This window comes from Lactuca saligna, chromosome 3 (genome assembly GCF_052625555.1).
Source record: "Lactuca saligna cultivar CGN05327 chromosome 3, ASM5262555v1, whole genome shotgun sequence".
NCBI lineage: Eukaryota > Viridiplantae > Streptophyta > Magnoliopsida > Asterales > Asteraceae > Lactuca > Lactuca saligna.
In genome coordinates, this window is record NC_136419.1 from 138,739,116 (window position 1) to 138,761,360 (window position 22,245).

The following is a 22,245-nucleotide window of genomic DNA, read 5'->3' on the forward strand; positions in this document are numbered from 1 at the left end:
TCGCTCTGATTTCTTCAATCTAGAATTAAAGGTTCTCTTTTAATAATATTTAGATATCATTATTATAAAAAATATATAAAAAGACATGGGGTTTCAAATCAATAAGATGCATAATAAATTTCTATTATTATGATAAGATATATAGAAATAAATCGTTACCGTTTCAAGTCACTATAAACCATTTTATAGCACATCTAAACACCGGAAATTCAATATTAAATGTAACTTTCAGTAATTGCAACCTAAAAATCGATGGAAAGTAACATTCTAAACCATTTGTACGAGGTCAAGATCACCGAGTTCAGGGTTCTTATTTGTAACGATATAATCCAATGTTTTAAAACCCGGGTTTTTTGTTGACCCGGTATGATGACCAGTTCACGGGTCAACCGGTTCAACCAGTTGAACCGCCGGGTCAACCCGGTTTATGGTTTTTTTTTCTATTTTTATATATTTTTACTTTTATGCATAATGCATAAACATATAAAACCAATAATTTAATATCCACAAAGTTTAATTATTTAAAAGCATTGAAAACATTGAAGAAACTGCAAACTTCTCGTTGTTTTGGCGTTCGCTACTTGTTTCCAACTATCCAACCCTATTAAAACGGGTCAATCCGGTTTTAACCGGTTCGACATAAGCAGTTGAACCACGATTTAGAGGAAACCCGGCCGGTTCGATCCGGTTCGTATTTTTACAAAAAAAACCGGTCTCAATTAACCTGCCTTCTACCCCGGGTCACGGTCCAATCGGTTGAACCGACCGGATCAACCTGGGTTTTAAAACATTGATATAATCACAAGTTTATACAAAGTACAGAACCACATCTTGAGAGAATTTTCTGTTTAAATTTACACGTCACCTAATACATATAAGCATTGTAACATAATAAATTACCAATAAAACAACAATTGTCCATTAGTATCAAACACAAGACAAATTACACCTTTCAGTCGACTTATATTTTATAAAACATAATCAATATGCTATAGATTATAATAAAATAAAAAACCCATTTAATTTAATTATAAACTAAGAACATCTCTTATTTGTTTTCGAAAGTACCCTCATTAAATAAAATATGTTACATCATTTATTTATTATTTTAATAAAAAATAAAAAACTAATGATATATTTTCAATTTCAGAGAATCCGTAGACTTGTGAGAGTTGACCCAAGTAAAGCACATGGATTTTTTGCAACGGCTTCGTGGAAGCAGCTAACTTCAATTGACTCAAGTATGAAAGCTGGATGTCTGGTTCGCTCTATATATACCCATCTGTAGTAAATGATCATACCTCAAACCAGACTTATTTCGATTGATAATCGATAAGTTGTTAATTAATTGTTGATTTTTGGGTTTTTGTGTCATAAGTGGTTAAAAGATACGACCATGGGCACACAAGATGAACAATACTCCGATAACAAATTTTCCGATAACAAGGTATGTTCCCCTCACTAGAAATGATGTTATTATGTTAACATGTAAATCCAATATACATATTGGTTTTCTCTTCTCTTCTGTCTTTTTATATAAGTTATTGTCTCATTGTTTTTAGGATTTCATTTCGTCTTGTTTCTTTCTCGCAAACACTTAGAACTTACATCCACAATTTACAGTTTAATGAAATTATTGAATGAGTGGATTAAACTCAATCATAGTAGAATATCAATATTCAATAAATATGGAGTTGAATATAGAGTTCAAATGAACATTGAACTTTTAAATTTAAAAAGAAAATACACTTTTTTTAATATAAAATAATTAACAACTAAATGATTTCTTTTTAAATGTCTTTTTTTAATTTTGTAAAGTTCAAAAAAATAATAATAATATTGTATGTAAAATGAATTAATGATGTTATAGATCGTGAATGTATTTACTACATTCAACAGAGATCGCTTTCCCGTGTGTATAAAACTCTATATTTTTTAACCTTTTACTCAAAAAAAACATCGTTTATTTACTTTTCGAAAAATCCAGAGACATTTAGAAAAAAAAAATGCAGTCTAGCCATTGACTTTTTTTTTTTTTGCCATTTAGTCATTATTGAGGTCAGTTTCTTATTTTGGATTGTTTGTTTCTTGATGAAAGTCGCTGTCAATAATTTTCTAATGAATAAAAACATTATTTTAGATTGCGTATAATATAACCGATCCTATTTAATTGATAAAAAGACTAATTCACTTTGAACTACAAATGCAAAAATAAATATTTTTTTCTAATTATATATGTACTTCCACACCTAAAGATATTTCTTGTTATTTAATGTTAAAACCTATCAAATCGAAAACTTTTTAAATATAAATGATTTTTCTAAATAAATAAAACGGTGTCTTCCTCAATAAAAATGAAAAAATATATATAATGCCTTTGTGAAAGCTTCCTAAATTTAAAAATGGGCAAGTTGACCAGTTCCATATACGACAACTGGCGAATATAATAACGGGTCTGTTCCAATACACCAACTGGACAAATAAAAAATTTACATTTAGATTTTTATACAGAAGATATTAAGATCATAACGTGTATGAGAAACTCTTCTATTAATATAATATAAATATAAATATGATAATAGATACCTTATTCGTTGAAATTGTTTATATGAGACTTAAATAAGAAATGGCCCACCTAGATAGTTCAGCCATATCTCATCCAAAATTTTCAAACTAGGATATGTCATATGTGTGTACTTTCCTAATATTTTCTTTTTCTTTTATGCTCCAAAATAGTGAAATAATAAAATTTTCTTCTAAGATATACACGTACTGTTTTATATATAACATCCACCCATAGTTCTATCCTCTTTATTTCAAGATTGACTTACAAACCCGTATCCAAAAAGATGTGTTCAACAGAAGTAATATAGTATTGAATTTGTAATAATAATAATAATAATAATAATAATAATAATAATAATAATCGTAAAAATGATATCGATGAACATATAAACAGGTTAACGATAGACAAGTTGACAATAGAACTGAGAAAGAGAAAGCCATTGATGCATGGCTTCCAATCACTGGATCAAGAAATGCAAAATGGTGGTATTCAGCTTTCCACAATGTCACAGCCATGGTGGGAGCCGGTGTTCTCAGTCTCCCTTTCGCCATGTCAGAACTCGGATGGTTTGTTCCTAATTCCTATCATCGCTATTTTTAAATAAACAGAATTACAATAATACAAAAGTAATTTTATTAATATCATTTAAATTTATGTTATTTTAGGGGTCCTGGTGTTGCGGTTTTGGTAATATCATGGGTTGTAACTTTATACACGTTATGGCAAATGGTTGAGATGCATGAAATAGTGCCCGGAAAACGATTTGATAGATATCATGAACTCGGGCAACATGCTTTTGGGGAAAAACTTGGTCTTTATATTGTGGTTCCACAACAACTGATTGTTGAAGTTGGTGTGGATATTGTTTATATGGTTACAGGAGGGAAATCTTTAAAGAAATTTCATGATCTTGTTTGCAATGATCATTGTAAAGATATCAAGCTCACGTATTTCATCATGATCTTTGCCTCGGTGCATTTCGTTCTTTCTCATCTACCAAATTTGAATGCCATCTCTGGTGTGTCGTTGGCAGCAGCCGTTATGTCGCTCAGGTAGTTAACATCACCAAAAAGATTAGATAGATATGCCAGAATAGAATAGAACAAGTTGTACTGTGTTTCGTATATCTTGGACTGTGATTGAGACTGATGTCAATGAGACAAATATTGCAATTTTTGTTATGCCCAAAAATAAGGGCAAGGATTTCTCTCGGTCGAAGACTGTGCAAAAGACGTAAATGTCCTCCTCATTCTCATCCTCAATAATAGTCGTAGAAAGCATGCCCAATCTCATCGTCTCATCAAATGTTGTTTTGTGTGGCAAACACAAGATTGTGCTTGTTACTCGGGACATGGTGGGATTATACATGCTTTCTAGGGTTATTTTTGATGAGGATCAAAAGGGCATTTATGTCTTTCATACAAACGAGAGATTGAGAGTGAGTTGCGTCCCAATTTTTTGAGTGGGACAAAAAATTGCAATCTTTGTCCCTTTGTCATCGGTCTCAATCAGAGTCTGATGTACGTCAAACAAAGTACGGTCTGTTTGTTCGTTTTTCTAGTGGAATAACCAATGCGATTGTTATAATGCAGTTACTCTACTATTGCATGGACGGCTGCTTTAAAAAAGGGCGTGCAACCGGATGTAGATTATGGATACAAGGCTAAAACCACAGTGGGGACCGTATTCAACTTCTTTAGTGCATTGGGTGATGTTGCGTTTGCATATGCAGGGCACAATGTGGTATTGGAAATCCAAGCCACTATTCCATCGACCCCTGAGAAGCCTTCGAAGGGTCCCATGTGGAGGGGAGTGATTGTTGCCTACATAGTCGTTGCCATATGCTACTTCCCGGTTGCCCTTATTGGGTATTGGGTATATGGAAATTCGGTCGATGATAACATTCTTCAAACTTTAAATAAGCCTACGTGGCTAATTGCCATGGCTAATTTGATGGTTGTGATCCACGTCATTGGTAGCTATCAGGTAGGAAAACAAATGATGTAAACAAGACAATTTTTAAAAACTTAAGACTTCATCGGAAAAGCTTTTTTCTCGATTTTCTCTATTAAGTCATTATTTCTATATTAAATCAAGAAACCTAACTTTGTCATTATCCACATTATCTAAAGTAGGTTTTTTTTTGGTAGGTCTATGCGATGCCCGTATTTGATATGATTGAAACTTTGTTGGTAAAGAAGTTGAACTTCGCCCCTACTTTCCTTCTTCGGTTTATCACAAGGAACATATACGTTGGTAAGCAAACTATAACATATAGAACAATGACAAGTTAACGATTTTTTGGGGTCTACATGTTATTAACCGATTAATTTTCTTCCTTCCCTTTGCAGCGTTGACAATGTTCATAGGTATATGCTTCCCTTTCTTCGGTGGACTCCTTGGTTTCTTCGGAGGATTCGCTTTTGCCCCCACAACATACTTTGTAAGTAACTTCATCTTTTCCTATTTCTTCTTTCTTTTCGACATTGTCAATTTATGGTTCGAATTTTGTTTTCTTGTTCTTTATCGTTTAGTTGCCTTGCATCATGTGGCTTTCCATCTGTAAACCTAGAAGATGGAGCTTATCTTGGATTACCAATTGGGTACGTATTATTACATGTAACATATTCAGCTTCAGCAGTTGATATTGATTAAGACTACCAATAATTTCCACCACAGTTTTAAGCTAAACCAGATGTTTTGGTCTAGTCTATAACTTTGGACTTAGGGTGTTACAATATCCAACACCCAAACAAACCATATTTTCATATTTCTTTAATCATTTCTATTAACACCCGATTCACATATTTCAGATATGTATCATACTTGGAGTTGCTTTAATGATCGTCTCACCTATTGGGGGCTTAAGGCAGATCATTGTACAAGCCAGTACCTATGAGTTTTTCTCTTAATTGCTAATCAAGATATCGTATACAACTTAGCTTGTAAATCAAGAAAGCTTGTGATAATGATTGAAGCAACCATGGAGATCATTAAAATGTCTTCGGGAATTATTATGGTTGAAAAGAGTGTTTATAAGGAAGAACAGGAGTGTATAAGTTCAAGCCCTTATTTTCATTTGATTTTTTTTTTTATGTTTGCAGTTAGTATGTGTGTGTATATTTATATACATGTTTCCAAACTAGTATCTATAGATGTAAATTGTACTCCAAAATTACAATCATTTTCGCTATTTATACACTAGAACTCGAGTCTTTTATCTAGACTCACTTGTAATATGCTTCCAATACCATTATTACAGCTCCTATTCATCTCTACCAATGTAGATTCTTGTTCTAATGTGTGTAATTAAAACCAATAAAGTTTTCTTCATTATATTACACCAAGATTCACATTGTGTGCATCTAAATATTGGTTTAGTTGTCACTAAGATAAAAGAAAATCATATTCATCCTTCCCTTTCAAACCTAAGAAAAATGAACATGACATTTGGCACTTAGGAAAAAGACATGAAAATGGAGTTTCCAAAGACTTTTCTGATTGAGATCCTTAAGACTTTACAATAAATTTTAATGAGACTGCAAACTACAGAATAAATAGCCGGCTTAATTTGTCTTTATATGGACTAATTTCTCTAATCCTTCTAAAAGGAAACACTACTTAAATAAGTGCATCTATGATCTACCTTTCTGTTTTCAATTTTGTTATTTCTTCTTCGATATAATCATATCCCAAGTTCTCCCATGGGAACTCAAACTACAGATGATACAAAGTCATTCGATGACTTAAAAGGGGCAACAGCAGATGCATCCAGTTTTGTAAGATAGTCTTTTCTTGGAATGCTTTAAATTAAAGAGACGTTTTTTTATGAACAAAAAAGCATAAAAGAAAAGTTAAAGGATGCGATTAATTTGTACCTTTTTGATAACAGGATGAAAGGACAGAAGAGCAGAAAGCCATTGATGCATGGCTTCCAATCACTGGATCAAGAAATGCAAAATGGTGGTATGCAGCTTTCCACAATGTCACAGCCATGGTTGGAGCTGGAGTCTTGAGTCTTCCATATGCCATGTCAAATCTTGGATGGTATTGTATATGTATATCGTATTATTCCTGAAATTGAAAACACAAAAAGACGATTTTGTCCTTCAATTCCCATAAATTTCTTCGTTTAAATACTAGAGTATAGAAACTTACGCAAATGGTTCTTATTCGTTCTTGGTTTTACCGTGTTTAGTGAAGAATTGAAATGTTTTTCAATTTCGGTCCTTGTTTAAAGGTTTTGTATCGACTTTGGTCCCTGGAAGTTTGGGATTTTTTGATTTTGGTTCTTATTTCAAGGTTCAAGGGACCAAAATCGATATGAAACCTTAAAAAAGGACTGGATTTGAAAAATGTTTCGATTTTAGACAGAACACAGTAAAAAATTAGAAAATAAAATTACATTTTTGGTCCCTGAGTATCACTTATTTTTTTCAATTTTGGTTTCTCTTGCAATTTTGGTCCTTATATGAGGTTCTTTTAGTGTTTTCGGACCCTGTTTTTAGTAAAATGACTATTTTGGTGTGTAAGTATTGCTGAATTTTGCAATTTTGGTCCTAAAAATATAGTCATTTTACTCGTAATAGGGACCATAAACATCAAAAAACCCTCAAATAGACAAATAAGGACCAATACTGCAAGAGAAAACATTTTGACACCAAAATTTAGAAACCAACTATACTCAGGGACCAAAAATGTAATTTACTTAAACTAGAAAGAGCAAAGACCATCTTCATAATTTATACTAAATATCTGATCTTGCTCTTTATTTCAAGGTTCCAAGAACCAAAAGTCCAAAACTAATATCAAACCTTGAAATAAGAACAAAAATTGAAAAAACGTCTCATCTTTGGACTAAACTCGGTCAAATTTAGAAAAAAGAAGGACCAATTTTGTAATTTATTCTAAACATCTAAAATTTTCATTCCTTACATCAAATTCATGGACTGAAACCGATCCAAAAACAATGACCAAAACTGAAAAAGATTCCAATTTTGGACTAAACATAGTAAACATCAGAAAGAACAAGGACCATTTTTGTAATTTACTCTAAATACTAACAAGATGAAATTCTTCCCAATACAGGGGACCTGGTGTGGTTATACTTATTCTATCATGGATAATAACGTTATACACACTTTGGCAAATGGTTGAAATGCATGAAATGATACCTGGAAAACGGTTTGATAGATACCATGAATTAGGTCAAGAAGCTTTTGGTGAAAAACTCGGTTTATATATCGTTGTTCCCCAACAGTTGATTTGTGAAGTGGGTGTGGATATAGTTTATATGGTGACAGGTGGCGTGTCTATAAGGAAAATCCACAAAACTCTTTGTGAAGAGTGCAAAGAATTCAAAACAACATATTTCATTATGATATTTGCTTCTATTCATTTTGTGTTGTCTCACCTTCCAAATTTCAACTCCATTTCTGGCGTCTCATTGGCTGCTGCTGTCATGTCTTTAACGTGAGTTTTTACATCTTTACCCTTGTCAGTTTTCATTAACTAAAATGGTATTCAAGATTTATAATTTCAAGGTTTTGTATCTATTTTGGTTATTCATATGAAACCTTGAAATAAGGACCAAAACTGAAAAAGGTTAAAACTTTGTACTAAACATGGTAACAATCAGAAAGCATGGACCATTTTTGTAACTTAATTTAATTTAAACTGTTCTTGAAAAATAGTTACTTGAATCTGGTCCTTATTTTAAGGGTTTCAAAGACAAAAATCGATACGAAACCTTGATATTAGGACAAAAAGTGCAAATGGTTTTAATTATGGTAAAAATATAAAGCACAAGGACTGTTTTGTAATTTACTCTAATTTAAAGTGTTATGGCCAGATATTTACTAGATTTTGGTCCTTATTTCAAAGTTCCAGTCTTCCAGAAACTTTGAAATAATGACCAAAATTGAAAGAAAAAAAATGTCTCAATTTTGAACTGAACACGGTAAAAATCAGAAAGCACATAGACCATTTTGTAATTCATTCTAATTTTAACTCGATTTTGATCCTTGTTTCAAGGTTCCAAAGACCAAAAATTGATATTAAACCATGAAAAACGACCAAAATTGAAAAAGGTTTCAATTTTGGACTAACAACGGTAAAAATCAGAAAGCACAAGGACCTTTTTTGTAATTTACTCTGACTTACAGTGTTATTGCCAAACACCTCGTCGATTTTGGTCCTTATTTCACAGTTCCAGATACCAAAACTGATATGAAACCTTGAAATAAGGACCAAACTGAAAAAGGTTTCAGTTTTGGACTAAACACAGTGAAAATCAGAAAGCACAAGAACCATATTCATAACTTTCTCTATTTTCAAGTGTTCTTGCTAAGCCAATTATTTGATTTGGTCCGTATATAAAAGTTTCAGAGACAAAAATCGACACCATAACTAAAAAAACATTTTTGTTTTGGACTAAACAAGTTAAAAATCCGAAAACACAGGGGCCATTTTTGTAAAAATCAGATAGCACAAGGACCGTTTTGTAATTTACTCTAACTTACAGTGTTATTTCCAAACAGCTCCTCGATTTTGGTCCTTATTTCACAGTCCCAAAGACCAAAATTGATATGAAACTCGGAAATAAGGACCAAAACTGAAAAAGGTTTCAGTTTTGGACTAAACACAGTAAAAATCAGAAAGCACAAGGACTATTTTTGTAATTTACTCTAACATAAGTTGTTTTTCCCAGTTACTTGATTTGGTCCTTATATTAAAGTTTCAGACCCAAAAATCAACATGAAAAATTGAAAAACGTTTCTATTTTGGACTAAACACGGGAAAAATCCAAAACCACAGGGACCATTTCTGTAATTTACTCTAACCTAAGGTGTTTTTCCGAAACAGTTACTCAACAATTGCATGGACAGCTTCTGTGAATAAGGGAATGCAAGAAAATGTGGAATACGGGTACAATGGCAAGACCCCATCAGAAACAACATTCAATTTTCTTTCAGCTTTGGGTGACGTGGCATTTGCATATGCGGGACATAATGTTGTGCTTGAGATCCAGGCAACAATTCCTTCAACACCCGAAAAGCCTTCAAAGGGACCCATGTGGAAGGGGGTGGTGGTGGCTTATGTGGTGGTGGCTTTGTGCTATTTTCCGGTGGCTTTTCTTGGATATTATATGTTTGGAAATCAAGTCGCGGATAATATTTTAGTTTCACTACATAAGCCTAAATGGCTTATTGCTGCTGCTAACTTGTTTGTGGTTATCCATGTCATCGGTAGTTATCAGGTATTTCTTTACTCGATATAAATGTTGTTACATATTGCTATTATTGGTAAAGAAATGTGTAAGTACTTTGTTATTATGTGTAAACAAAATGTAAATATGTTGGTTTATGGATTTAAAAAGAAAAGGGTAAATGGAACAACAAACACTATGTTTTCACTTTTTTTTTTTTCGATTTTGACACTACGTTATTTTTTTTTTTTAAATTGAACATTGTATTTTCTAATTGTGTTCAATGTTGACCTTTTCATTTCCATTCAATGGCACAAAAGACAGCTATGTATTTATTTATTTTTTCGATTTTGACATTGCATTTTCCAACTCAGCATGGCAAACCGGGTATCCGGTGAAATGGTCAAAATTGGTCAAAATTGGAACATACGATGTTCGATTTGGAACAAAAAATAATGCAGTGTCAAAATAAAAAGTAATAAAAAAAGGGAAAACATAGTGCCTTTTATATCATTTGCCCTAAAAAATGTAAGAATGTTGTTATGGGTAAATAAAATGTAAGTATATTGCTACTATAGGTGAAAAATATAATACATTGTATATATCGGTAAAATGAGTAAAAGGATGTTTTGCCATTTTTTTTTTACATTTTTCTAATAGCAATGTATTTTCATTTTTCTACATGCTAACAAAGTTTTGAGTTTGTATAGATATACGCAATGCCGGTTTTTGACATGATGGAAACCTTGTTGGTGAAAAAATTGAAATTCAAACCAACTTGGATCTTGCGATTTTGTACGCGTAATATCTACGTAGGTTAGTATAGTACAATTCTATTTCAAGGCAAAAATGTTGTTATGAATTTATCTATTTTAAAGAATCATTTACCAATCTTTTTTTTTTTTTTTGGATTTCAGCATTCACAATGTTTGTTGCTATAACCTTCCCTTTCTTTGGAGGTCTCCTTGGATTTTTCGGAGGCTTAGCCTTTGCCCCCACAACTTATTTTGTAAGAATATCTTTCGAGTTATATAAACATCCAAATTTTCTTCAATTTCTTAAAAATCCAACTATTTATTGTTGTGTTGACTTTTTGACTTTTTGATTTCTTAAGCTTCCATGCATAATGTGGCTTGCCATCTGTAAACCAAAGAGGTTCAGCTTGTCTTGGTGCACTAATTGGGTAGGTTTTATCTTTTAACCCCATACATTATTTGTTTTTTATAAAATAAAATGAAATCTAAACTAACATTTTAATTTTCAGATTTGCATTTTTCTTGGTCTATGTTTGATGATTCTATCACCTATTGGAGGACTTTATAATATCATTAAACAAGCCAAGGATTATAAGTTCTATAGTTGATCATTATCACTCAGTGTAAAAGTGGAAGAAAGCAAAATAATAGGCAACAGAACCCATATAACAAGGGGATTTGTGTGATTTTCTTTTCTTTTTTTCTTCTTTTTTCTGTTTATTATTCATTCTTATATGTTCTATGTGTTCTACAATATTTGTAACATATCATGAATAAGATTCTCAGTTTTATTTCAGAAAGAGTGACTATTGATTTATGATTCTCTTTAATATATATCCGATGAACATTAGTACATTACAATATATATATCCCAAGTCAGAATTAATTCATTCCGTTTTCTATGTACTTTTCTTCTCCTTCTCAAGCTTAAACATTCTTTCTCTATACAACTCGATCCAAAGATTAGAAATCCAAAGTACACTAACGGAAATAGCCATGACAACAACACAAATCCAAGAAACCCAAAGCCATTTGGGAATAACATTATCAGCAACCCCACTCGCATAGAAAACAACCATTTTGTAAACAAATAAAGGTCCAGCAAAACCTCTAACAGCAGAATATAGCACATAAAATGGAGGAGACAAAAGATCAAACACCTGGCGTGCAGTTTCAGAATCCTGCCTTCGAGCACTTGCCAGCGTCCAAACGTTCTGAAAGAAGCTCGTGATCTCCGCCAAGGCAAGTAAAATCAGCACCGCGTATGCTCCGTGAAGAACTAGATATCGACAGGTAACGAAAACGAAAAGGGTAGCTAAATGATGACCGATGAAGAGGATATCGGTTGGGTAGAAGGTTAAATAGTGGCAAAGATCCATTAAGAAGTAAGCAATGCTGTATTCAAGAACGGTATTCTGAAAATGAGTGTTGATCGTGGCGAACCCAGTTGTGGAATCGGCGAGGATGGCGAGACAAGCAAGGATCACGGCCGGGGTGCCATGGGCAAGTGAGATTAAGCAGCTGGCGGCTTCAGGGCGGAGCTTCGGACTCCAATTACGGAAGACGATGAAGTGGGCAGTCAAGTAAATCGCAAAATACATTGCGAAGAAGAGAGGTAGACTTGACATAGAAGAAATTAGGCTCGGGGAATCCATCGTTAAATTCGCCCAAATTCGATGTTGTTTGGATCCTAATTCACGAAATTAGATGGGGTTGGTTTGATTGTATGGAGGAGATTGTGGAATCAAAAACCCATATTGAATGAATTTATAGATGTGTCGCGTGATCAAGAGGTGGAAGAAGATCGAGTTGATTAGTCAGCCCGCCGCCAAACCCAACCCTCGGTCAAAATTAAAAGCTGTTGCATTATCCATTAAGACGCAGTCGCTGTCAACAAGTTTACTGGTTGAAAAAGGTGAAATGGGTGGCGATAGTCGGATACAATCAATGAATATGCTAAAGGATTCGAGGTTTTTGTCATTATTGAATGTTCTACGAGTTAAATTAGGGATGACAAAAAAACCCGAACCCGACAGGAAACCCGATCATTTCAGGTCGGGTAACGGATCGTTATCGGGTTTTTTATCGGGTTTGGGGCAGAGAGTGGGTTATCCTCGCTCCGCTCCGCCCCGTCCCGATTATATATATATATATAATATGTTCAAAAAATTTTACTGTTAATTGTACACGTTCAAATATAAAATACTTATCGTGGACAATTTTTTTAGTTATTAACAATCTGGTGTTAGTGATCATTTTTATGTGTTTTGACGTATTAAACAAAACTTAAATCAAATAATTTTTTATATAACGTCCAGTTTATTTTATTAAAGTGATGCATCATGTTTTTAATTTAAAAGAGTTGCTAGAACATGTATATTTTATAAGACATTGGGGTACCCTAAAAGAGAATAAAGATTTCGTTATCAGTTGTTGTAAACCCGATAAGATACCCGAAACCCGACGGGGAAACCCGAAACCCAATGGGGCGCCCCGATAAGATACCCGAAAGTTATCGGGGCGGGTTTGGGAATCCATGCCCCGCCCCGAACCCGCCCTATTGTCATTCCTAAGTTAAATCATGTTCGAGTTATGTTGAAAAAATGATTTTAAACACACTGTTATTGATACAAGAATGTTAATAAGAAGATGCTCAACTACTTTTCGTACATCGGATCTTACAAAAATGACAAATTACCTGCTAAAATTAGGATTTCTTTATTTTATTATCAGTTACCTGGTTCGTCAACGAAAGTCATATGTGACATGGTCTATGGAATCCAGCTAAGTGTCTGGTCAATGTACTACATAAGCTTCATAAGGGTTCAATAGATCCACTCTCACAAATTTCTAACCCTCCGACGAACACCAACCCTTTCGATGATGTCTTCCTCCTCAGAATCCTATAACACCGTCGTCATTTATCGTGTTGAAATGAATCATTTATGCTTGTTTCGCGATCAGTGTCGAAGCTCAGAGAAGCCTGCAAGCCTAACAACATAGGTCGTTGCTTCTACAATTACGCAAAATCAATGGTAAGCTATCATTCGTTTACATTCGATAGCTTTTACCCCTAAAGTTGTGATTTGTCTACTGTAAATCCCCATTTCGATCGACAAAAACCTCACTTACAATGAGAAAACCCTAAATTATGAACAATAAACCCTTTTTCTGGTGTGGTGATTTGTTTTTTAGATATCCAATGATAATTGCAACTTATTCTAGTGGCTTGGCCCAACATTACAAGGATATGTTATGGAACATGAAACTTAAGACCGACGACCTTTTGGTTAGGAATGCTCAAGTTGGTGAGATGCAGAAGAAGGTTGAGAAGCATTAGCTTCTTAGGAAAGTCAGGAAGGAACTTGGTGAGGCTAGGATCCAGGAACTACTCACTGAGATTTAAAGTCTTAAGAAGATGTTGAAAAAGGTTATTTTGATTGCTCTGGTATGTTTGTTGTTTATGGTCATGTACTGTAAGTTGGTCTAGGTGATGTAGGATGTTGCGTCATGGTGTATAGGTGGTTTTTGGGTTATGGTGTATAGGTGGTTTTTGGGTCATGGTGCTTATGTGAATGCTCTTTTGGGTGATTAGGTATTTGGCAATCAAGTTAAAGTTGTGTTAGGTGATGCAGGGTGTATAAGGTTGTTTGATGGTATAATGGGGGTATATGGAATGATGATCCTTTTGACAATTTAGTATAGGCATTATACTTTTAGCTCCATTATATATGGTCATGTAACATCTTTTGTATGGACTAACTATGTCACACCCCAACCAACGGCAGAAACGCCAGGGTTGAGACTAAACATATTGGATCACAATTAAACAACATATATTGACCAATACCAGGATTTATATAACATTACATTCTTCCAAAATTTCGAACATGAAGAAATACATTGTTTAATAAATCTATAAGCATTACACGTGGAATATAAGTTCCTACAAAACGTAAAAGAGACAAAAGGCTACTACAAAGGCAACTATTATTAATGAAATCAAATTCTTCATTCTCACATCGGGTGTGTGTTCTTCCGGCCACTTTAGATACCTAGAGATACATACATTTTTAAAAATACATCCACAATAATGTTAGTGAGCTTTATACGTTTTATTTTGACTCCAAACATTTTTAATAGATCCAAACACTTTTAAAACCGGTGATTTATAAAAGAATACATTTTTACTATTCAAGTAATTTTTATTTTCATTCCAACAAATAAGTTCAGTTTTTCTGCATAACTTGTTAATTAAGTTATATTTTATAATCAGAAATTATGTCATAACAACGGTTTAGTTATCCAAATGAATTAAATTTAGACACTTAACCAATTTGAAACGATTATTTCGTTGTAGTCTTACATTTTTCTAAAATATGGTTCTTGGTTCTAAGGTGAGCCTATAACCGACAATATTAACGCTCCTGCCCCGTAAGAGCACAAGAAATTGAGGCATTTGGATCATTACTAATGCTTTGAATAGTCATGTAGTAACAAAGAAAGAACACTTGACGCTTGTTTGGTCTCGTCAGATGAAGTTGTAGCCAACAAACACAGACAGAGAATATCGACCCACATAAACCTTTACCATACATAATAGATCTACACCAAAGTTCTTTATTATAAACCTATGTTGTGCACTTAGATTTACACTATAAATCCCTCTCAGATGAACGTTTATAGCGCTAGTGTTGGTTCTAGGAGTTTGATCCTAAAGAGCGACATGTATCACAACATAAGTCTCACCTTCAACAAATCTAGGATTCAACACACAAGATCCAGTCTCAAACTCGCACGACAATTTTATAGACTAACCAACTCACATATCACACGAGGGACATCAAGCTCTAATCTTAAATGTTTGAATTTCTTAAAACTTAGAGTTTTAGCTTTATTATGAGTTTAACTCAAAGTTTGGATAGCGTGACGGGTGCGTTTTGAATAATTCTATGTTTTAAACCAATTGTAAAATCATCCAAATCATACGATTTAAAACACAAATATACGAGTAGACGATTATTAATCTATCCTTTTAATAATTCACTATAACACACACATTAGGCATCACATATGTTCAAACACACTTTATATAAGAACTTTTTATGACATTTTTAGTCATTACTTTATATAAAACCCATTTAAAACATTTTTATTTTATATTTTTCTTTTTGACTTTTAATTATATAAAGCTCATTTTTTGCATAACTTCACAATTCTTTTTATAAGCAACTCATATTTTAACCATTATGAGTATTAATGCTTTATAAAAGTACTTTAGACACTCATTTTAACGAAAAGTATGTATGTAATTTAATGCTGACCTCTAAACTTTACAAAAGTTAGTTGTTTTTCTAACATTTAGTTATTATCATATAACATATCACAAACATAGTGAAAGAGATTTCATGTCTTGATTTATTTCATTAAATCAAGAATAAGCATGTAATACCTTAAAAGAACTTAAATGGTAAGTCATTCGATGCACATATTCAGTAGTTATTTCATGCAAATACAAGACCCTCGTCAACTATATTCACTACTATTTTAACACATTATTCATTTAGACTCCATCATCAAAATCATTATCATATAGAGATGACTAGTTATACACATAACTCCAAATAATGAACACACATCTATGACAAACTTCCATCATAATATAGCAAGTATGTATCCCCCCCCCCCCCCCCCCAAAGTGATTATAAAACAGAAAATGGGTCCATAAATACTCACCCTTGAAGCGTGTTCTTGCTCAGGTTTCGCTTGTCTTTCCAAAAAGCTTTCGTTTCAAACTTCAGCTAATCACTAATCGAGACTCGGACCGCTTTTGGTGAATAGATATAGAGAGGTAGATCGAGAGATGCTCTTGACCAGTTGTGAGATAACAGAAAATAGAAGATCACGCAACAGTTTGTTGTCGCCGACAGAAGGTGGCAAGGCTGCTCTGGCAGCTTCCTGTTTCCTGTAATACTAGTAGCACAAGCAAGGGAGGGAGAGGAAAGTAGCAGCGACCGAAGCTATTTCAGGGGTCGTTTGGATTTATTGTTTGACGGGAAACAGAAGAGAAGGAATGAGGAGATGGTTGCTTCTCTTGGCTCGCCGGAAACCACCAGTAAAACACCTCCGGGTGGGGGTGTTCTTGTTGGACCACGAAAATAGAACACAAAGAGATAGGAAAGTGTTTTGGAAGAAAGTGTTTGTGTTAAGCCACAAATGAGGAAAACCTTGGGATTTTAAACAAATTTGGGCATCCAGATCCGTTCCATGAAATATCGCGTTCCGTCATCCCTAATCTCGAATTGTTTATCCATTCCTTACAGGGCTTCGCCTATGGTGTTCTCTTCTTTTACAGCTTCGAGCTGAGATTCTCGTATATATGTACTTAGATTGGAATATATGGTCATGGTAAATTCACGTATACTCCTGGGTTTCACATGCTCTTTACAACTCAGGGCATCTGCCACTACATTAGCATTTCTAGGATGATAACGAATTTCACAGTCATAATCATTTAGCAGCTCAAACCATCTTCACTGCCTCATATTGAGTTTCTTTTGGTTAAAGATATATTGGAGACTCTTGTGATCTATAAAAATAGTACATTGGGTACCATACAACTAGTGTCTCCAAATATTTAGGGTGAAAACCACAGATCCTGGCTCAAGGTCATGAGTAGTGTAGTTAATCTCGTGCACCTTTAGTTATAGCGAAGTGTAAGTAATCACCTTGTCTCTCTACATTAATACACAACTCGTTCATTGATGATATGTGTCGCAGTAGAAGACTAATTCTTATGTTCCATCAAGGAGTGACAGGATCAGTGCACTACATAACATGTGTTTCAAATTATAGAATGCAGCTTCCTGCTTGTTTTCCCGATTGAACTTCACATCCTTCTATGTTAATGTAGTGAGGGGCTTGGATGTTTTGGAGAAATTTTCAATAAATCTTTGATAGTAGCTACTAAGGCCTATGAATTGGTGCACTTCAGTTGGCGTCCTTGGTGCTTCCTAATTCTTGTTTGCTTCGATTTTTGTGGTATCCACATGTATTCCTTTATTGCTAATGAAATGCCCTAAGAAATGTACTTCTCTTATCCAAAATTCACATTTGGAAAATTTTGCATATAATTTCTCCTTTCTCAATAGTTCCAATATTAACCGTAAGTGTTGGTCGTGTTCCTCCTTTTTTTATGAGTATATCAGGATTTCATCAATGAATACAATCATGAATTTATCCAAGTAAGGCTTGCGAACACGGATCATGAGATCCATGAACACTATTGGGTATTCGTTAGGCTGACAAGCATGACAAGAAACTTGTAGTGGCCATACCGAGTCTTGAATGTCGTCTTTGGAACATTTGCTTCCAATACCTTGAGTTGATGATATCCAAGCCTCGGGTCAATCTTGGAGTAGTAGCTAGACCTTTGCAGTTGATCAAACAAGTCATCGATTCTTAGGGGTGGGTAACGGTTCTTTATTGTCAACTTATTTAGTTCCCAGTAATCGATATACATTTAGAATGAGCTGTCCTTCTTTTTGACGAATAGTATTAGGGCTCCCCAAGGTGAGAAACTTGGACTTAGCTACTGGTGCGGCGCCTGGGATTAGGTCAATTCTAAATTTGACTTGTCGGTTTGGGGATAATCTAAGTAGATCCTCAGGAAAGTCACATACTTGTGGTATGTCTTTTAATTCTTTTGTTTAGCTCTTCTTATCCACTATGTGAGCCAGAAAGGCATAACATTTCTTATGTAGATATTTCTGAGCCTTTGTGCAAGAGATGAGTTTTAGGTTTTGTCCCGACTTGTCCCTATAAATGATCATGATCTCTCCATTGGGTAAGGTTAATTATACGACCTTCTCATAGCACAAAATCTCGGTGTGGTGAGGAGCAACCAAATCCTTTCCTATGATAATTTCAAATCTTCTGATAGGAATAGGCATAAGATCTATATGGAAAGTATGGTCGTTTAGTTACATGTTTTACTTCCCGAATAATTGGATTGTTCAAACATCCACATTCGATCATACATTTAGAAGTAAGTAGTGAATCAAGATTGTCATGAATTGAATTGTAGATTATCTAAAGGGTTTTGGACATAGAAATGGTATTGTTGCAATATTCGTGAGTACATTGAAATAGAGAATTTAGGTATTGGGTTAACCCATGCTCAGAGAGTTACTTCATGGAATTTATCACGAGTAATTCTGAGATGATAATATCTTATAACAGATCAGCCAAATGTAAGTCAAAATGAAATAAAAAGACCTAACAGACCGGCCAAACATTTAAATAATAAAATGGATAATTCCATGACACACAGGGTGTGCCGTCCAGCTCCTAAGTTCTTGAAGATACATACATTTGAAAGCAATACATTAACAATAATATTGGTGATCTTTATAGGTTTTGATTATGTGCATTTTTATAATCAAAGTGTGTTTAGACTAATGAGTTATAAAAATGTAAAGTGCAACATATTCTACCCAATAAACACATACAAGTAAAAGATATTTGTTTATCATTATAACTTCGTGTATTTTTATAATAAAAAGTGTGTTTAAACCAAGGAATTATAAAAGTGCCAAGTACAAGAGGTTTTATACTTGTAATCACATACAAGTAAAATAGATTTGTTTATCTACACAACTTATCAATCCTAAGTTATAATTTGATAGAATGACATGTCGAGTTAAAGATGTTTTTGTTCAATTAAATCAATATTTGACACTTAACCGTTTGAATAAATTGTTCTCATTTTATTCTTGCACATTCTAGAACAAATTTCCAAGATTTTATGAGCCTATAATCGAGCTACAGACGAGAAAACCATTGAATAGCACAGTGAGTAGATGTTCCTAAATAATCACTAACGGTTCATCGATGTTGTGAAATTATGAAAAAAAAATGAACAATTATGCATGTTTTGGCTCGTCAGATGGCGGTTGTAGCTAGTAACCACAGGCGGTGCTATCAGCCCGTATAAATTTATATCAATAAGTTTCATGCTCCGTTATGTGCAAAGGGCTTTTACTAAGTGTCCATATTCTTAGTGGATGAAGAGTATCAATCTCATATAAAGGTTCCCGTAATTATCAGATCCAGAATCGTGTGTGTGCTTAACTCCCTAAACTTTAATGAAATGTTTATTTAACTGAATTGTTCAAGTTTTTCAAGAAAGTAGATCAAACTTTAAAAACTGAAGTTTTAAAGTTTCTTATACTTAAACTTTAAGTTGTAGTACAAGTTTTTTGACAAAAATCGAATAGTGTGCGGCTGCATTTTGACTAAAATCCAGGTTTCATTCAATGTGAAATCAACCAATAAATACAGACTTTGAAATACAAATATGCATGTAAAGTAGTTATTAAACCATAACCATAATAAACTCGTTTTTACCATATTTAGTTTCCAAAGAAGTTAAATCACATTTTGTTAACTAGTTCATGTTTTTAGTTCATTCCTTATATATATTCTATATATTTTTTTAAACTATATATATATATATATATATATATATATATATATATATATATATATATATATATATGTGACACCCCCAAAATCACGGTCAGAAAAGACCGGTTTTGTTTATACTTTATTTCAAAATCAGAGTTATCTTTTAATAAAATGGTTGCGGAATTTGTCCCAAAACAATAATATGATAAATATTTATCAAAAGCATTTCCATAGAAATGTATTTCATTAAAAGACTCGGGATGTCATGCTCGTACAGATCAAAAGTATAAACAGTACAATATAAGCCTTACTACATTATTTCATATCTACAGGCCTATATCCGTAATCCCTCGTCCAACATCATATCTATGCTCAAGCGCCACTTCCTGTAATACATAAAACTGAGTGGGTCGGGCTTGGAAGCCTGGTGAGCACATAGGGTTTTCAACCCACAATAAATAAGTTTATTAATTTCATCAATCAACAATAACCCGATTACCCGTTCCTGTTATCCTCACTTTACATCCCTAAACACCTATCATAAGGGACCTATCCTAGGGATCATCATCGGGATGGACACTACTGCTAAGGGGGTTCCTCAGCAATAAATGTCCTAAAGGCAACCATGTGGAGGATGGAGTACACCGGTGAATACATCGTTCACAAACACCTACAGGTTGCGAGCCTGCTAGTGTTCCACTGGACTGTCTAGAAGAGTCCGTGGTCGTCATCTATACTCCGCTAGATGACTGGATCAACAACAAAAACATTGAGGCCTCTCATCATTTTATCACACATCGTCTTATTACATCTACCCATGTTTTACCCCAACATTTTTGTAGATATAAAATACATATACAGTTTAAATCATTTAAAACTTGTATAAAAACATTCATCCAGTATAGATAACAAGTATACAGATAATATGCACACATAGCACGTAATATATAAAATACTTCATATCTATGTGTAAGATGAAAGTAACTATGCACTCACTTGAAAAGGTGGTGATTCCGAACTCAGACAGCGCTTCGCTTCTTAAATAGAATTTTCTTCGATGAAACCTAGTATTATTACCACTAGAGTTTAGTCTATTATTCGCCGAGACTAATTAATAGTCTAGCTATTATTATTATATAAGCGTTAAAAAAATACTTATATAACCCATAATAATAGCCCAAATATTTATTATAAGTTCATAATAACAATACTAATTTTAAATATAAGCTATATTAAAATAAGATAAGCATAACTTACTTACAAGGGGGTTTTAGCTAGGAGTCAGGCTCTGCAGGGGCAGAACTTCATCGTTGAATCTTTCTAAGAAAGATTCGTGCAGCGCTTCAACGCTCACCTTAGTATACTAAACTACAGAAAGAGAAGTCGAATCACGAGGGACCGAAATGCTCGGGGGATAAGGAGAGAAAGACTCTTGAATCAAGAGAATGGTGCAAGAAATATGAGAGCCCAAGGCTCTTATTTATACTAATTGAATTTTCAAAAACTACCCTCCATAATTACTTAATGACCTTTTAGTTATATAAACAACTAAACACCCCTCTATAATACTATTTTAAATGGATTTAATGATATTTGTACTAAACTAATGTCGAAAGAACTCAATATTAATCTTATAATGACCGCATCGTCGATACCTTTCTAATGATATATACATATGTATATATATGTGTACGTATACATGATTTATACTTTATTTTAATACGTAAATATGCTATTATAATTTGTAACTCGTTCATACGAACTCCGTTTTTGACGTTCTTTATATCCACGCATAGGTGGAGGCGTACTCTACAACTTTCGTTTAGACTCCGTCGGCTAATTTTGACTTTATTTTTAAAGTTATATTTTTAACAGGCCGGGACAGGATTGGTCTGTTTAAAATCTCATAACTTCTTCATACGAAGTCAGATTTGGGCGTTCTTTTTATCGATGTTCTTAGTTTAACATATTCTACGACTTTTGTTTAGATTGCTAAGCCTAAATCTCGCTCTATCGTAAATTCACTATTCACGCTTCCCGGTATCGTGTCGGTTCTGTCGTGAAACTTTGACGGGTCATAACTTCTTCGTTATAACTCGGATTTCGGCGTTCCTTATATGCACGGAAACCTTGAGACATATTCTAAAACTTTATGTAGAGATATCGGGATTATCTCACACTTTAATTTTTGACGCTCATTTTTATTATTTATTAATTATACATCTATAATTAAATAATAAACACATAAA

General features: G+C 33.7%; 2 protein-coding genes, 1 long non-coding RNA gene and 1 pseudogene across 3 annotated transcripts; 2 read left to right on the forward strand and 2 right to left on the reverse strand.

Annotated features, from left to right (window-relative positions):
- The first annotated feature begins 1,181 nt into the window (after nucleotides 1-1,181).
- On the forward strand, nucleotides 1,182-5,848 carry LOC145037295 (lysine histidine transporter 1-like). Its single transcript, XM_078985923.1, has 8 exons — nucleotides 1,182-1,447; nucleotides 2,960-3,132; nucleotides 3,232-3,618; nucleotides 4,159-4,552; nucleotides 4,717-4,822; nucleotides 4,918-5,009; nucleotides 5,101-5,169; nucleotides 5,380-5,848. Exons 1-8 carry the CDS (start codon nucleotides 1,397-1,399, stop codon nucleotides 5,476-5,478), a joined length of 1,371 nt encoding a protein of 456 aa, XP_078842049.1. The 5' UTR covers nucleotides 1,182-1,396; the 3' UTR covers nucleotides 5,479-5,848.
- A 309-nt stretch (nucleotides 5,849-6,157) lies between these two features.
- On the forward strand, nucleotides 6,158-11,328 carry LOC145037296 (lysine histidine transporter 1-like). The gene is made up of 8 exons (XM_078985924.1): nucleotides 6,158-6,345; nucleotides 6,459-6,613; nucleotides 7,655-8,038; nucleotides 9,431-9,824; nucleotides 10,484-10,589; nucleotides 10,691-10,782; nucleotides 10,888-10,956; nucleotides 11,038-11,328. Exons 1-8 carry the CDS (start codon nucleotides 6,271-6,273, stop codon nucleotides 11,134-11,136), a joined length of 1,374 nt encoding a protein of 457 aa, XP_078842050.1. The 5' UTR covers nucleotides 6,158-6,270; the 3' UTR covers nucleotides 11,137-11,328.
- Nucleotides 11,329-11,337: 9 nt separating this feature from the next.
- LOC145037297 (TLC domain-containing protein At5g14285 pseudogene) lies at nucleotides 11,338-12,380 on the reverse strand (annotated as a pseudogene).
- A 7,828-nt stretch (nucleotides 12,381-20,208) lies between these two features.
- Nucleotides 20,209-21,417, reverse strand: LOC145033964 (uncharacterized). Its single transcript, XR_013677804.1, has 3 exons — nucleotides 21,258-21,417; nucleotides 20,993-21,060; nucleotides 20,209-20,382 (listed from the first exon to the last, which is right to left on the reverse strand). It is a non-coding gene; the product is annotated as an uncharacterized LOC145033964 (long non-coding RNA).
- Nucleotides 21,418-22,245: the final 828 nt, after the last annotated feature.

Excerpts from the sequence above, each read along its gene's own strand:
- LOC145037295 (XM_078985923.1), top strand. The coding sequence starts at position 1,397 with ATGGGCACACAAGATGAACAATACTCCGATAACAAATTTTCCGATAAC. Across the intron at positions 3,133-3,231 it reads GCCATGTCAGAACTCGGATG|GGGTCCTGGTGTTGCGGTTT; the intron begins GTTTGTTCCTAA and ends ATGTTATTTTAG. Across the intron at positions 3,619-4,158 it reads GCAGCCGTTATGTCGCTCAG|TTACTCTACTATTGCATGGA; the intron begins GTAGTTAACATC and ends GTTATAATGCAG.
- LOC145037296 (XM_078985924.1), top strand. The coding sequence starts at position 6,271 with ATGGGAACTCAAACTACAGATGATACAAAGTCATTCGATGACTTAAAA. Across the intron at positions 6,614-7,654 it reads GCCATGTCAAATCTTGGATG|GGGACCTGGTGTGGTTATAC; the intron begins GTATTGTATATG and ends TTCCCAATACAG. Across the intron at positions 10,590-10,690 it reads TACGCGTAATATCTACGTAG|CATTCACAATGTTTGTTGCT; the intron begins GTTAGTATAGTA and ends TTTGGATTTCAG.